A 16,060-nucleotide genomic window follows, 5' to 3' on the forward strand; every position below is an offset into this window, starting at 1 on the left:
AAACTTTTTACTAATAGTATAGTATTACTATTTCAACTATTTTAACATGAAATTCCAAGCACAATAAAGTAGCGTTTATTTCCACCTTTATTTCTAAAGCATTTCGATAAAACTAAGGTTGCATCAGAAAATTTTATTGTATGACGAATATCAGAAACAATTGCTATAGCGTGTAGCAACGGTCTTCAATCACTTGCATATTCCATGACTTATAAATCATTCTCAACCTAGTATTCATCACATTATGTATAATGATAAAAAATAATAGTGTTCAAGAAAATTCCTTTATGCTTTTAAAAGAAAGAATTCAATGCACAAGGTATATATTAAATTAATACATCTCTTGCGAGAAGTGTATACTTCTTTTAGAATTTATAGTAAGAATTCTACAGATACTTGTGGAATATAAATCTGCTAGATAATATCATTCTTCTTTTATAAGAATTACATCGTAGAAATATATTCGAGGAAGTCCATTAGAACTTCGTTTGTAACATTTTCTTCTATGTGCATTCACTTATTGTAATACTGCAATTCTTTTCTGAGCAAGAATTTTTTCGTATACGTTTCTCGTAACGCGTGCACATGTGTATGTGATATGATCATGAAGAACTTGACATTAAAGAAGGTGATTGCGATCATAAAGCTAAGTTTGTTCATAACATGGTGCTGGCCTCTTCCAAAAGACACAGTTAAGCTTAAAATTATCTGTGCGGAACTATACCAATATCTGTGTCTAATTTTAACTTTAGGTCTAATTGTAGGGCTAACGAACACGGTTAAAAACCATCTAAATGATCCTCTCATCATGGCAAAATCAATAATTATAATATGTCCTATGGTGCATGTTGTTTGCAATATCATAAGCTGTAAAATTAATTCACGTCGTCTGCAAGTAATTAATATAAAATATATTTAGTAAGAGTGAAATTTTAAAAGTGAAATATCGGATGTAAAATAAAATTTATTTCAAGAGACATGCTATTGCATGTATATTTTGCATATATAATACCGATCTAATCGATTTCAGCTGGTAACTTTCGAAATGGAAAATTTCTGTCAATTAATTAAACCTCACGAAGAAGCAACTATTCAGCAATACATTAGCAAATGCGTTTACTTTTACGGTGGCTCTATGCTTTGGCTTTATTTAAGTGCTGTTTTCGTCATCACTGGACCTATCACGCTAGATCAACCGTTTCCAACAAATGCCGAGTACCCATTCGTTATTTACCAGCAACCATTAAAAAGTATTATATTCATGCATCAGTCTTTTGTATGTCTTCAAGCTTCTGCTCAGCTATGTATAAATATTTTCATGGCTCTTCTGCTTTGGACTACCTCAGCGAGATTTGAATTATTAGTCAAGGAGTTACGAACAGTCACCAATGTTCATGGTTTAGTTCAATGCATTCGACAACATCAAAGATTATTACAGTAAGTATTTAAAAATATTTATATTAGGCCTGTTCTTTTTCTAGATCCCAGAACTGAATATTTTGCATGGTTTATTTTTTTGTCTTTTTCTCTCCAATGGTTGTGCTCAGCAGAAAAAGCAGCTTTGCACTGTTGTAAATTTTTTTTAATATAATTCATCTTGTTAGTTTCTAACACTGAATCTAAATGTATAAACCAATTATATTAAAGAATTTTACAATAGTTTTTACTTTTTGTAATGGATGCAGTTAAGTGAAAAGAAGATAAAGACAGATGAACTGTGCAAGAAATTCCTAGGATATGAAAAAAGAAACAGAACAAGCCTATTATTATAACATTTTATAACAATCATAGAGATCAAATTTAAAATAAAATGTTCGATAAAATTCGAGCATACCAAATATAAATTGACTTAGAAAGTAATATATATTACAAATAATTATAATAATGTTATCAAACATATATTTTTATAGACCATTATTATTAAATTTATGGACCAATATTATTAAATACATTTTTTTTCAAATACAGTCATATTTTAATTTTATATTTTAAAGTTTTTACATTTTCATAAGTAAATCTATTATATCTCTCTGAACAAGATTTCCAATTTTAGAAATATATCACAGTTATTTTAATGTTAAAAATGTCGCTTTTAAGTATCAATGATATATCTATATTATGATATAATATAGATATATCATCTTCAACCATCTTATTAAAAAACTAATTTTTTCTAAATTTACTCAACAAGATTTTATTATACTGTATTTTCTAAACTTTTAGAAAAATTTATATAAAATCAAGATATTGTAATAAGATTATTCAATATATCCATCCATTTTAGATATGCACAAGAAGTGGTTGCCATAGTTCGCCCCTTTGCATTGACAACTATAAGTCTTAGTACTTTTGCATTAATAATAATAATCGGTCTCATTTTTATTACTGTGAGTATTATAGTATATTATTAATGATAACATTATTAATAATATTGTATATATGTTTTGTAACTTTAAAAGTGTGTGAAAAAAAATTAATTCTCTCAATTTCGCATTCACGTTTATTCCTTTTTATACTTTGTTATTTATTATTATTCGCATATTCTTTTCGCATATTATTATTATAGCATATTCTCTGGAAATTAATTAAGACTAAAAATTTTATAATAAAAATAATGAATGTTATACTACTATAAACTTATGAATTATAAGCAATGAAAAAATTGGTCATTCTAAGCCAGTAAAAACTGCATGTAATAGTTCATCTTCCACTTCTTATTAATTTTTAATTGTTTAATAAGAAAGACATTATGTAAAAATATTTCCAATCGCAATTTCATTCTTTATCAATTATCCAATAAAACAAAATTTGTGTTTTTTGAATGGACTAAAGTATTTTAACTTTAAACTCTATAAATCTATCAATGTCAATAGTTAATATTATTCATTTTAATTATTACTTTTGCTAATTTTATAAATTATTTTAATTATTACTTTTGCTAATTTTATAAATTATTTTAAACATTTTTATATTAAAATTTTGTATTTTAATTAATTTCTAGAATTATTTCTTAAAATATTGTCAAGTTGTGATCAGAACAGTATCTGCACTGAAAGAAAAACTATTTGGTATTTGGTATTTGTAATTATAATTACATATTACTATAATTATGATTATGATTACAATATTAGTAATAATAACTTTTACGTATACATGACGTATAATTATAATTATTATAATCATAAAGATAGATTGAAATTATCATAAAAAATTATTTAAATAATTATAATTACAGTCATTTTCAATTGTCAACTGTATATATTGATTAATGGAATTGTATATATATATATATATATATATATATATATATATTAGGTGTTGGAATTAATTCGTAGCGTTTTTTAATGAAAGAATGTTATTTATTTCACATGAGCGTTAAAAAATACATTAATGAAAGTACTTCCCATCACTTGTAAAACGCTACGAATTAATTCCAACACCTAATATATATATATAATATTATTGTTATTATTATTATTATTATTATTACTAAAACTATAGTAGTTATAATCATAATCATAATAATATGTAATTATAGTTACTAATACTAAACAGTTTTTTTTTCACGTGTGGTACATTTATTAATAATTATGCCACCAAGAACTCAAATAATCAAAATTAATGTATTCGCAATCTCAAATAATTATTAAAATTTATATTTTTATGAATGATTTATATCTTTATAAAATTATTTTTTTAATAGGGTCAACCGATATCAATAAAAATTCAATGCGTTGGTCTTACTTTTAGTGGATTATCAGAAGTATTTATGTATACATGGCCAGCAGAACATTTGATTCACATAGTAAGTAACTCTTATAAAAAAAATTACTTTATTTCAATTATAATATTATCATTTGATATTTTTGCAAGACCGGTGAGATAATTCAACAAGCTGCTTTCGATATGCAGTGGTACAAGCAACCAGTCGCTCTACGAAAATATCTACAAATAATTATGCTCAAGGCTCAAAATCCAATAATTATCACAATACCATGCGTTATGCCCACATTATCTTTAAATTACTATGCATCGGTAAGGAAAGAGTTTAAATATTATTTTGACTTTGACCATGCACATCAATAATTTGGATAAATCATTCTTCGCAATCCGATAAAACAAGTTATTTTTTTGTAATAATTAGTTACATTGGCTGTATATACAAGGTATTTCAAAATTCGCGCCCGTGAAGTACAACATGTGATACTTTATATTAAAACTTTTTCCTTTAACAAAATTGCGTCCAATAAATAATTTTTGTGCTTATTTGTTAGCTTCAACCAGTTCTCCTGCAAAAACTACTTGTCAGATGCAATTTTGCAAAAGGAAAAAGTTCTTTTAATATAAAGTATTACGTGTTGTACTTTATAGGCGCGAATTTTGAAACACTCTGTATATGGCAAATATTTTTAAAATTATTAGTCTTCAACTGATAATTAATAAGTAATAACTAATTTATTTTTAAATGCCATTTAAGAAAAGTATATATATATATATATATATATATATATATATTTCAAAATCATAGAAAATTATATTAAGCAGTCGTGTACTTATACATTACCAATTTCTACATACTTCATTTTTTTAGATAACTTATGTTCTCCAATAAATCTCATTCTAATGAAAGACTTCTAATGAATATATGTTAATGCGCGTAAATGAAACGTATTATCAAACTTTGTACTAGTTTTGTTCACATTATTTTATTTACACGTTATTTTTTATATTAATATTTTAAACATAATGTTATAATTATAATCTTATCAAAAATATTTTCGATTTCGTGAATATATTTGCATGTGCATGCGTCCGTGTACGGAAGTATTTTATATGAATTAGTGATACTTATTAGGAATAAATTTCTATAACTTTCATAATTTCTTGTTTGTTTACAATTTGTCGAAATTAATTTCATTAAATAATATTTAATATTAATTTAATAATAATTTAATATTAAGTATATTATTCAATAGATATCAACATGATCATTCTGATACAAGTTATTATTATTACATAGTTAACAATTACATAATATACGCACATAAAATTTTTGTAAGGTAAAAATCAAGAATTATATTAAGTTATTATTAATGTTACAGTATTTATCGACTGTATTTTCGTACTTCACAACACTACGAATAATTATGCAAAATGGAGAAAATGAAGAATAATTAAAAAAAATTCTTCTTTATAATATTGAAGAATTTATAAAATATTATAGTTAAGGAGTTAAATAGAATTGATTATCATTAGATTATAAAGTCAAAATACTAATATATGTATTAATGATGGAAAAATATTTATTAAAAAGAATAAAATCTTTTCTCATAATTAACTATATGACTCGACTTTAATAAATATATAATTGTTCAACTATTTAACAAAATTTACTATCTTAAAAACTTTTTTGCAAGTTGCAATTATCTTGCAGTTTGCAAAATAATTATATATTTATTCCTGTAAGTTCAAATATATGTGTTTACTTATACAAATGTACTTTAAACACAAATAGCGCCCCAAATTAATATAATATAATAAAGATAGTCCAAGATTAAAAATATCTGCCACAATTCTTTGTAGCTTATTCATTTTAAAATAATAAAAGAGTCATGAAAAGTTTTATATTCATTTCTATTATAATTATACAGATATATGTCAATATGAAAGTTATATCGGATACAATTTTCACTGATCCATTATTCAATTTTTTTTGTTCCTCACCGATCTGAAACGCAACAGGTGGAGTTTCTGCCACGTAGCTACGATGATACTATAACACAAAAACATAAATTCAAATTAAAACAGTGTTCAAAATGATCAACTTCAAAAGATAATTCTTATATCAAACTTTTTATTCATTCTTCAATTAAATATTATTTTTCAAATAATTATATATTTTTCGAAAAAAGATCTTTACAAAAATAAAATTTCAAATAATTTCTTTTTCTTTGATTATTATGTTTAAATAAGTTCGTAATAAAACAATTCGAATAAACGAGAGAAAATAACTAATTTTACACAAGTAAGCAATAACGCTTACCCCAAAGTTGCTCCACCAATGCATGATGCCTCTCCTACTAGGCCCCCTCCTCCTCTTTTCTTCCTTCACAGATTGTCACCACTTCTCTTCAAATTGTACTTGCATCAACACAATTATAGCACACACGTTATGCAAAAATTTGTTTACATCGCATGTTCCAACATATTTCAATATACTCCAATGTGCTCCAAAACGTGTTTCAACATGCTTCAACATGCTCTTACAACATAGTTCTTATACTCATGCTGATAAGCGCGTTAGAGTAAGGACTATAACAGAAATGTATTGGAGCATGTTGGAGCATGCGACGCGAACAAATCTTGAAGATTTTGTGCTCCCGTCAGACACCGCTCCCGTCAGACACCACTCCCGCCCACAATAATGACAATAATGACGTTTCGTTATTTAGGGCTACGTTTGAAAACATCACCCGAGTGCCCCCACGTATCGTATTATCTTTGACTGTGTTCAAAATTCACTGCCAACACTAAAAATTTACAGTTTACATTACGTACTATACACTTTCAGCACTAGCAGTGAATTTGAAACACAAGCCTAGTTTCCACCGAGGGTTTAATCCGGATCAGAATGTAAAAACTAACCAACTACAGTCGAGCATTCCCCTGTTACAGTCGAACAACAGAAAGAAAATCATCCAATCGTATTTTACATTTGTCTTTATGACAGAAATGTGACTGGATAATTTTCTTTATGTATATAGATATGCGGCTATGCAAGTTTGTGTGGAACGGTCCTTAATGACAGAAGTAGCGCTAATAATCTTCCCGAACGCACCAAAAATGATATAATATCATGATATAATACTATGCGTGAAACGGAACGCACCTACAAAGTATCGAGATTCTTAGGTATCGAAATGGTCAAGGTAGCGAGCTAATCGACTAATCGATGCCTACATGTGCAGGGTTCTGTCAGATTCTGTAAATTTTTACTTGGCGTATAGATAGAATTAATAATGTATGATTTATCTTTTTAGACATCTTATGTGATTAATACATTTCTTAAGTGAAAGTGATGTAAACTATATGAATATATTTTTCTAATTTTCTAGTTTTTTCTCAGGTACAAAAAACAGTTGTATAACCTAAAAATGTGTCATTGCATTTTGTAGAGATTACTGAATTTATATTCCGCTATCGTATCTTAAGATTCAACATGAGTGATGAGGATGAGTCTCTACTTACAGAAAATAAAGCTCATGTAAGTTCTTTATTTTGTATGCTTATTTGAATTGATTTTATCCAAGATATTACAAGGAGAGCTTGTATATCTGTATGTAATCATATGCTCTAGATTATGTTATGTTTTAGGAACAAATAAGAGAGGAATTGAAACATATGAGTTTTGAGAATTTACAGAAGTTAAAGGAGAAATTAGGAACCAAAGTGTACAATGAAACTCTGTTTGGTAAGAAAAATAAGAAAAAAGCAGAGAAAATAAAGTTTAGACGGGAAAATAAGAACAGGCCACGGGAAATGTCTGCTAAAAAGCCAATTCCAATCAAATATGAAGAGATGACACGAGTTAAGAAAGTTGTATCTCGAGATCCTAGATTTGATAGCTTATGTGGTACATTTAATGAAAAGGCCTTTAAGAATTCTTATGCATTTATTAACAAACTACGGGAAAATGATCTCAAAACTTTGCAAAAAGAACTGAAAGAAACTACAGATCTCAAAGCCATAAAGAAGATAAAATATCTCATTCAGAGGCTTGAAAATCAATTACGAGAGGAAAGAAAAAAGAAGGAAAAAGAAGAAAAAAAATGGCTTGAGAAGAAGGAACTGATGGAATCTGTTAAACGAGGAGAGAAGCCTGCCTTCAAGAAAAAATGTAAGTTGATTATTGTTAACATAATTCTGATTTACATTATTTTATTTTATCTATTTTTTCTGCAGCTGAGAAGAAAGTCTTGGACTTAGTTTCACAGTATGAAGAATTAAAAAATACAGGAAAACTGAAGAAGCATATTCAGAGACTGCGGAAGAAGAATAAACACAAAGATAGAACAAAATTGAGAGTGGAAGAAACAGAGTGAAATATATCGCTCATTTGTTACAATGACACAACTCAAAAAATAAAGTCCTCTTCAGAAAATGAGTTTGAATGAGCTTTGAATTATTAAAATTTTGTAATATTAATTTTGAAATGCAATTTTGATTGATTATAAAAGAATAAAAGTATATACTTTAAAGTATGTTTTTTTATTATTTCCATTCTTTTTTGGCAAACAACTAAAAAGTGATATTTTAGCGAATGAGCGATATGTATATATGTATATATGCATATTTATATAAAAGAAATGTAAATGTTTGCATGTGAATTTTGTGTAATCAAGTTGAATTATCGATGAAATACTATTAAAAACAACTAGACGTGTAAATAAATTTTATAATTATGCCTATAAGACTATTACTTTAGTAAAGATCTATAGTTAATTTTTAGCTCATTATACAAAATTTCAACTTTTATTTTACTTATGATTAATTAAGTACTGAGGCAGGTCACATCACTGTCCTATCATTACTGTCTAATCTTGCTTCCGACATTCCGACATTCTTTATTACTAATGATAGATGTCTATAATTGGATTGCTGACTTATTGGGAAAGCATTTGCGAATTTAAAGTAGAACTATACTTTTGCATATTCTTTTATTTTAAGAAGAGTCTATTTTAATGTCTATTTTGCATTTGCTTGCGTTAATATTATTGTTAAATATCTTTATAAAACAAATATAGGTAAATAATATTCCTCCTAATAAGAAAATCTTGCTTAATTTGCAGAGTTATAGTTTATAAATAATATTTTGTAAATGTATACAAAACAAGTTATCAATTACAATTAATTAACTATTAACAGTGGATTAAATAAAAAAATAATCAGTCAATTTATAAAATGTTAAAAACTTATAAAATATAAGGATAGAAGATGTGTCTATACACACACACGCACACCACACAAAATTACACACACATACACGTGCACAGGTTTCAATGTGGCATTCTCGATTCCTGCACTTTGTCATGTAACTCATTTTAGTTTTAGCTGTATCTAGATTCAGTATGTTACTGAAAACTATTCATTTTATTCTCTCTTTCTAAGAAGGGAGTTTGTTTAGATTCCTCCGGATCCCTCTTTATTTATCTTAATTTGTTTTTCTGATGGACATTATACCATAACCTATTTCGTTAGTGTTAGCAAGAGAGAGATTAACTGTATAATCATTTAAAATTAGTGTTTCATTATTTCAAGATTTAAATACACATGCATACAAACGTGACATTCATATTACTCCTTAATAATTGATTAAATGCGTTAAATTATTATTTTAACGTGTCAATTATGTCGTGGTTGCTTGTATTGCGGCAGAAAGAACATTTATATTAAATATATATTCATAGAAAAAATATATATTAACATATTTTTCTTTAAATATATTAAAATATGTTATAAACAAAAAAGATTTAACAATGGCTGAATTGACGCAGGTAATTATCATTTAATATCAAATATGTCACTCCTTATATTATTTTATATATTTATAAATATATTGATTTACAGTTATTTGCTGGGCCTCCACCCATTTGGCCTGATATTAGATCAGAACTGCGAGAATATATTGAATGCCCTGAACGATTACCTATACATCAACTGGACAATACCCAATGTTATTGGCCACGTAAAGCAGATGTCCTTTCCTTGCTAGAATTTGATTTAGCTCCCGTTAATACTACGCTTAAATTTGACCGTGATCCAATAACAGGCAAGATTGGTGAGATACAAGAAATTGATTTACAAGGTGCAGGGGAAACGGCAAGAAATTCTATGTCTATGACTCGTGCCCCTGGATTACTTACAGATGGAGTTCGAGGTATTCTAATTTTATTTCAAAATAATATTTCTCTTAATTAAAATTCTAATATATCAAGAAATAATTGCAATATATATTATACCAAATATACTTTTCATAGGTAATCCTAGCAATATTCCATTTTGGCCTGGTGGTTTTGAAGAACCTAAAGTGCCTAAAAGTGAAGACATGGATGATATTGACTTTGAGAAGGATTTAAGGACATTAGCTAAAGGATTTAGCTCAGGTTTAGAATTTAAAAGTGACAATTGTACACCAATCAATTGTATGAGATACGAAGTAGAAGCTTCAATATTAGAAGAAACTGAAAAGTTAATAATCAATAATGATAATATAAATTTAATGGCTGTTATACACGAGGAGGGAAATTTGCTTGGTTCATGGCCTTCAATTGAAGAGCCGAAAAAAGAAAGTGTTCAAGCTGTGGATAACAACATTCCCTTTATAGACAATTCCATTTTACCTAAAGAAACAGATATACCTGTCTTGAAAATATCCGAGACACAAACAGAACTTACAAAGGCAGAATGGGCAGAACAGCTGGATGTATCCGCACCAGTAACAGATTTTAACAAGAGAATACCTGATCCAGCAATTACATTTAGTTATGAACTAGACACTTTTCAAAAGCAAGCTATTCTTAAATTGGAAGAGAACAGCAATGTCTTCGTTGCTGCACACACTTCAGCAGGAAAAACTACTGTTGCTGAATATGCTATTGCATTGAGTCAAAAGCATATGACGAGGTAAAACTATAAAGCTAACAATTAATTTTGCAATACTATTATATAAGTATCTAATAGTTATTTTTATATTCTTTCAGAGTGATTTATACGTCCCCCATAAAAGCTCTGTCAAATCAGAAATATCGTGATTTTAAGAGAAAATTTGAAAGTGTTGGGTTATTAACAGGTGATTTGCAAATAAATCAAACTGCTTCATGTCTAATCATGACAACAGAGATCCTACAATCAATGTTGTATTGTGCATCCGATGTTTTACGAGATTTAGAGTTCGTCATATTTGATGAAGTGCATTATATAAATAATGAAGATGTGCGTAATGATGCTGCTGATTTTATAAAAATATCACGTATGATTTCTATGATTCGACATATTTATAAAAATTCTATATTTGTAAAAATTATATTTCATATTTTTAGAGGGGTCATGTATGGGAAGAAATAGTCATTCTTTTACCACAGAATATTAATATAGTAATGTTATCTGCGACTGTACCAAATCCAATAATATTCGCGGATTGGGTTGGTCGCATTAAAAAGCGAAAAATGTATGTGATTAGCACTTTGAAAAGACCAATACCTCTGTTACATTACTTGTATACTGGCACTGATGGCAAGACTAAGGATGATAAGTTCTTAGTTCTTGACAGCAACAGCCAATTTTTATTGGATGGGTAAATATGACTTTAATTAAAAGAAACAGAGGCATGATAAATGACAGTAACATTTCAATAATATTAGGTGTTGGAATTAATTCGTAGCGTTTTACAAGTGATGGGAAGTACTTTCATTAATGTATTTTTTAATGCTCATGTGAAATAAATAACATTCTTTCATTAAAAACGCTACGAATTAATTCCAACACCTAATATTTAATACTTTAGATGGTACAAAGCGACAAATGCATCCGATAAAAAGAAAGACAAAACATCAAAGGACTGTAGGAGAAAAATTCAGATGACGCCGAAACAAGAAGAAGTATTATGGAGAGCATTTGTAAGCCACCTTCAGAACAATGTACGTTGTTGTACCTACATACTATTTTTTATTCTAGAGAAATTATAATTATTTATAATGTATATTATATAATGCTATCAATTTTATAGGACATGTTACCCGTTGTTGTATTTACTCTATCGAGGAAACGTTGTGATATGAATGCTGTCACGTTCAGAAATCTCGATTTAACGACCGCGAGAGAAAAGCATCAAGTACATGTATTTTTCCAACATAACATAAAACACCTAAAGGGTAGCGACAGAGAATTACCACAAGTACTTATGATGCAAGAGCTCTTGGAAAAGGGTGTGGGTATACATCACAGTGGGATATTACCAATTTTGAGAGAGATCGTAGAAATGTTATTTCAAAGTGGAGTTGTCAAGGTAATTTTCCAAAGAAACATTGAAAAATAACAGAATAAAGCACTTTTTTTTTAAAAGCTTCATAACTTTCTAATTTTGAAAATATATAAAAATTAAAAAGGTGTAATGGAATTGCATTTTACTGCATTTTTAGTTACTGTTCGCGACAGAAACTTTTGCCATGGGAGTTAACATGCCGGCGCGCACAGTGGTGTTTGATTCCATACGAAAATATGACGGAAACAACTTTCGTACTCTATTTCCAACTGAATATATACAAATGGCTGGCCGTGCTGGACGACGAGGTCACGACACTACGGGTACTGTTATAGTGATGTGCAGACATGACGTGCCGCACTTTAATGACTTGAAACCTATGATGTGCGGTGAACCGCAGACATTGGAATCGAAATTTAAAGTCACGTACTCCATGCTTCTTAATCTGAGAAGAGTGAACGAATCCGTTACCGTTGAAGCAATGATGCGCAAATCTTTCAAGGAATCGCCGTTGGCCTCGCAAGAAGCGTCATATAACAACGAGTTACGAAAAATCGAACGCGAATTATCGAATTTGCCGCCTTTGACCGAAATCCAAAAAAAACTCTCTACGTTCTATCACCAAGCGGTCGATTATTTAGAAGATGTTAAATTCCTGAATCCTTATTTGCTCACCTCAAAGAAAGCAGCGAAAAGTTTAATCGGGGGCAGAGTTTTGTTAATATCGTACGCGGATCATTACAATAAATTAGCTCTGTTATTGCAAGTTTTACATCACAAAAGCTCTGCTCAGTACAAAGTCTTGATACTTAAGGACGCGAATGTATCCACTTCCGAAACTACTGATTTTAAAACTCCTCAGATATTCGAGAAATGGTGCGAGATTATTAGCCTAACGAAAAAGGAGATATTTATACCAAGTATTAATCCGTCACACGAAGTTTTGACTCTGTTTCCATGGCATATATTAAAGATAACTAATTGTCAGATAAAAATTGATTGCTCTTTAGTATTGAATGATTGGGAAAAGAGGCAAATCTCACGATTCAAGTAAGAAATAATATAACGAAATAGTAAAAATTCTTGATTTAATTTAATTATCGATCATTTCTTCTTTTCAGAAATGATCCACCGGGACAAACGTGTCAGACAGCGGTTCAAGAATTGACTTCTTTATCATTTAATGCTTCTACTAACGTTCGCATTCTACAACCATATATCGAGCCCTCATCGAAAAATGATTTTCAATTAAGAATACAACATAAAAACAAATTAAAAGCTAATCTGAACGACATGAAATGTATAGAAATACCAAACTTTGAAGAACAATTTAGACCTGTATTTGAACGAAATCATCTTGAAGATAAAAAGCGACAGCTTCAACTTAAACTTAGTGATGAAGGAATGGCGTTATATCCGGATTATCTGAATATGGTAGCACTTCTCAAACACTTTAGGTACATAGATAATGATGAAAGAGGTTTGTATTAATTAAAATATATATAATAATTTTGTAGAAATAAATGAGAAAAAAGAATAATATTTATCAAAATGTAATTAACAATATATTGTTTATTATTATAGTCGCCCTCAAAGGAAGAGTCGCGCTACAAATGGGTAGTAACGAACTGCTGATAACAGAATTAATTTTAAAAAATGTGTTAACTGTTCTACAACCGGCAGAAATAGCAGCGTTACTATCAGCACTGATCTTCCAACAACGCACGGATGTTGAGCCTCAACTCACACCAACTCTTGCTAACGTACGTGTCATTGCTCCATTTCCCTATGTTAAGTATTTAAAAAATTATGTTACAGTAAGAAACAATCCTCGTTTTTTTCAGGCTTGCAAGATAATGAACGAGGTGCACGCGGAATTGGAACATCTAGAACAATACTATCAACTGTCGACATTACTACCACTGAATTTCGGCTTAGTGGAAGTTGTCTACGAATGGGCACAGGCCAAATCATTCGCCGAGATCATGAAAATGACTGATGTCCAAGAAGGAATTATAGTTCGTTGCATACAACAATTAGGCGAAACATTACGAGATGTTAAAAATGCGGCTGTAACCATAGGTGACCCGATTTTAAAAGAGAAGATGGAGGAAGCGTCAACCGCGATCAAACGTGACATAGTGTTTGCTGCGTCTTTATACACCCAAGACTGAATGAGTAATTTAACTCTTATCGATAAAATCGATATATTTTTTATAAAAAGATCCATCAAATATTGTTGCAAGTACATTCTGTTTGTAAAAGATATTCTACCTTCTATAAGGACGTATCATGAACAAAACATGAACGTTTGCAAACTTTTTCCGGTTATTATAATGAAGATAAATCAGATAAACGTCATTGTTATATTTCGAATAAATGCTTATGAATAATCAAATATCAACGGTAAATAATTCGTATTAACTTTGCAATTTGTTAAAAGATACTTGATATCAAATAAATCGTATTATTTTACAACGCTTATTTTGTTACAAAGTATTATTTTGCACTCCTATTATTATATTATTTTACATATTGAAGCGATATTACGCGCGTTGATCTGGATTATTAAGATTTCCTTGATCTTGATTCAACTCTGAGATGCATGCCCACTGTCCTTCTGAATTTTCGCGCCAGAGCGAAACTTTGTTATCTCCACCGCAAACTGCTAAGATACCTCCTGTCAACGACCAGCCAATATTCCAGATAACATCATCGAAGACATTAAGAACTTTCGGTGTCCAGCTAGTATAATCATTGGAAGTCCATATGACGATGCGGCGATCTTGTGAGCAAGACGCCAAAGTGGCTCGAGATGGACCAACTGCTGGTGCCCAGGCTACATCGCGAACCTATAAATATGATAAAAAGATATATAAATATACAAATCTTATGACGCTTAAATATTTTCATTATAATTAAACTGTACCCAATCGCTGTGTGCTTCCAATTTATTTTCTTCTATCCATCTGTCACCATCTTCCTTCCATATTTTCACCAAGTTGTCACAACCACCAGTGGCTAACCGCTTAACAGGATCGTTTCTCTGTTGAGTATTGGAATCAGTACCTGAGTCGACTGCTGGACTCCAACAGACTGCGTTGCAACCAATTGTATGAGCGTTCGTTATTTTCTGCATCTGCCATGTATCTCCAGTGTTCGCGAGAATAGAAACTGATCCATCTGAACTTCCACAAGCCAGAATCAGACCGAACTCATGCGGCGCCCACGCGACCGAGTTGACAGAAGAATCGTGACCAGTGTGTTCATATATCTTGGTCCACTCTCCCAATTCCTTCCAAATAATTACCTTCCTACAAAAATATATAAACGTTGACTGTGTCAAAAATATTATCACAGAAATACTCCAAGTGTTATTAGATATGTTTAATTACAAAGTAATATTTAAAAATGTATGTAACAAGCAGTATTGTAGAGCAGTGTACCTATCATAGCTGCAAGATGCCAAGAGGTTGCCAAATTTCGGATGAGCCCACGCAACCTGCCACACGGGACCGATGTGTCCCTTGAGTACGGCAACTAGGCTCTGAGAGCCGTTCTTCAAGTCAAATATCTTCACCGTGTTGTCGCTTGAACAAGTGGCTAACCTCAAACCGTAATAATCCATTTCCGCATCATGAATCATATCCTCGTGGCCGGTATCGACGGTATTTAAAACGGACACCATTTTGAAAGTTAATTTTAGCAAACGAAACTTTAATAGCGAAACTTATGCGAAGAGACTAACCAGAAAATAAAGGCGGTCGCGAGCACGACAGGTACGATACAGGTTATGTGTACTTATTTGATGCGTGCTGTCACTACGTGGAAGCACAATTCGATACTCGAATTCGAGAACGATACTCGATAATCGACTTCCGTACGCAAATAATTTGTATTTTCTTGGTGTACGCGCGCGCGCGTATCAAACTAATACATAATATAACTAATACATATATAAAGAGAGAAATCAGAGAGAGGACATGAAGACCTTTTTCCTGAATGTTTGAATATTCAAAC

General features: G+C 30.1%; 4 protein-coding genes and 1 long non-coding RNA gene across 9 annotated transcripts in view; 3 read left to right on the forward strand and 2 right to left on the reverse strand.

The window, feature by feature from the left end:
• The window catches only part of LOC147907072 (uncharacterized), a 296,973-nt gene extending 290,340 nt beyond the window's left edge, over nucleotides 1-6,633 (reverse strand). Inside the window, exons 1-2 of the long non-coding RNA XR_015547687.1 lie at nucleotides 6,044-6,633; nucleotides 5,725-5,773 (exon numbers count right to left, since the gene is read on the reverse strand). This is a non-coding gene — a long non-coding RNA (uncharacterized LOC147907072). The remainder of the gene's footprint in view (nucleotides 1-5,724; nucleotides 5,774-6,043) is intronic.
• On the forward strand, nucleotides 360-5,561 carry LOC105145717 (uncharacterized). 2 transcript variants are annotated; one of them, XM_087414298.1, is made up of 7 exons: nucleotides 360-895; nucleotides 1,031-1,250; nucleotides 1,347-1,437; nucleotides 2,285-2,387; nucleotides 3,704-3,805; nucleotides 3,874-4,035; nucleotides 5,103-5,561. In XM_087414298.1, the coding sequence occupies exons 1-7, from the start codon at nucleotides 599-601 to the stop codon at nucleotides 5,172-5,174; spliced, it is 1,047 nt and encodes a 348-aa protein (XP_087270424.1). In that variant the 5' UTR covers nucleotides 360-598; the 3' UTR covers nucleotides 5,175-5,561. The 2 variants fall into 2 exon arrangements, with proteins under 2 accessions (XP_087270424.1, XP_087270423.1); XM_087414297.1 differs by having other exon boundaries at nucleotides 362-895; nucleotides 1,031-1,437.
• Nucleotides 6,634-6,843: 210 nt separating the features above from the next.
• Nucleotides 6,844-8,471, forward strand: LOC105145705 (ribosomal RNA processing protein 36 homolog). 4 transcript variants are annotated; one of them, XM_087414323.1, is made up of 4 exons: nucleotides 6,844-6,984; nucleotides 7,176-7,264; nucleotides 7,375-7,897; nucleotides 7,963-8,471. In XM_087414323.1, the coding sequence occupies exons 2-4, from the start codon at nucleotides 7,220-7,222 to the stop codon at nucleotides 8,100-8,102; spliced, it is 708 nt and encodes a 235-aa protein (XP_087270449.1). In that variant the 5' UTR covers nucleotides 6,844-6,984; nucleotides 7,176-7,219; the 3' UTR covers nucleotides 8,103-8,471. The 4 variants fall into 4 exon arrangements, with proteins under 4 accessions (XP_087270449.1, XP_087270448.1, XP_087270446.1 ...); XM_087414322.1 differs by having other exon boundaries at nucleotides 6,884-7,021; XM_087414320.1 differs by having other exon boundaries at nucleotides 6,885-7,021; nucleotides 7,116-7,264.
• Nucleotides 8,472-8,620: 149 nt separating this feature from the next.
• tst (superkiller complex helicase subunit twister) lies at nucleotides 8,621-14,524 on the forward strand. The gene is made up of 11 exons (XM_011055469.2): nucleotides 8,621-9,554; nucleotides 9,628-9,937; nucleotides 10,038-10,683; nucleotides 10,761-10,992; nucleotides 11,100-11,353; nucleotides 11,564-11,696; nucleotides 11,786-12,064; nucleotides 12,198-13,090; nucleotides 13,162-13,520; nucleotides 13,625-13,803; nucleotides 13,885-14,524. The coding sequence occupies exons 1-11, from the start codon at nucleotides 9,537-9,539 to the stop codon at nucleotides 14,212-14,214; spliced, it is 3,633 nt and encodes a 1,210-aa protein (XP_011053771.2). The 5' UTR covers nucleotides 8,621-9,536; the 3' UTR covers nucleotides 14,215-14,524.
• Sec13 (nuclear pore and COPII coat complex component secretory 13) lies at nucleotides 14,473-15,882 on the reverse strand. The gene is made up of 3 exons (XM_011055468.2): nucleotides 15,487-15,882; nucleotides 14,970-15,354; nucleotides 14,473-14,892 (listed from the first exon to the last, which is right to left on the reverse strand). Exons 1-3 carry the CDS (start codon nucleotides 15,726-15,728, stop codon nucleotides 14,587-14,589), a joined length of 933 nt encoding a protein of 310 aa, XP_011053770.1. The 5' UTR covers nucleotides 15,729-15,882; the 3' UTR covers nucleotides 14,473-14,586.
• Nucleotides 15,883-16,060: the final 178 nt, after the last annotated feature.

The sequence above is a fragment of the Acromyrmex echinatior genome, chromosome 16, assembly GCF_024713525.1.
Source record: "Acromyrmex echinatior isolate Ae372 chromosome 16, ASM2471352v2, whole genome shotgun sequence".
Taxonomy (NCBI): Eukaryota; Metazoa; Arthropoda; class Insecta; order Hymenoptera; family Formicidae; genus Acromyrmex; species Acromyrmex echinatior.

Coding starts and splice junctions, on each gene's coding strand:
- tst (XM_011055469.2), top strand. Junction 10,684..10,760: donor AGTCAAAAGCATATGACGAG/GTAAAACTATAA, acceptor ATATTCTTTCAG/AGTGATTTATACGTCCCCCA. Junction 10,993..11,099: donor ATTATATAAATAATGAAGAT/GTGCGTAATGAT, acceptor TCATATTTTTAG/AGGGGTCATGTATGGGAAGA.
- LOC105145705 (XM_087414323.1), top strand. CDS start 7,220: ATGAGTGATGAGGATGAGTCTCTACTTACAGAAAATAAAGCTCAT. Junction 7,265..7,374: donor TTACAGAAAATAAAGCTCAT/GTAAGTTCTTTA, acceptor GTTATGTTTTAG/GAACAAATAAGAGAGGAATT. Junction 7,898..7,962: donor GCCTGCCTTCAAGAAAAAAT/GTAAGTTGATTA, acceptor TTTTTTCTGCAG/CTGAGAAGAAAGTCTTGGAC.
- Sec13 (XM_011055468.2), bottom strand. CDS start 15,728: ATGGTGTCCGTTTTAAATACCGTCGATACCGGCCACGAGGATATGATT. Junction 15,355..15,486: donor GCATCTTGCAGCTATGATAG/GTACACTGCTCT, acceptor ATATTTTTGTAG/GAAGGTAATTATTTGGAAGG. Junction 14,893..14,969: donor TGGAAGCACACAGCGATTGG/GTACAGTTTAAT, acceptor TCATATTTATAG/GTTCGCGATGTAGCCTGGGC.
- LOC105145717 (XM_087414297.1), top strand. CDS start 599: ATGATCATGAAGAACTTGACATTAAAGAAGGTGATTGCGATCATAAAG. Junction 2,388..3,703: donor TCGGTCTCATTTTTATTACT/GTGAGTATTATA, acceptor TTTTTTTAATAG/GGTCAACCGATATCAATAAA. Junction 3,806..3,873: donor CAGAACATTTGATTCACATA/GTAAGTAACTCT, acceptor TATTTTTGCAAG/ACCGGTGAGATAATTCAACA.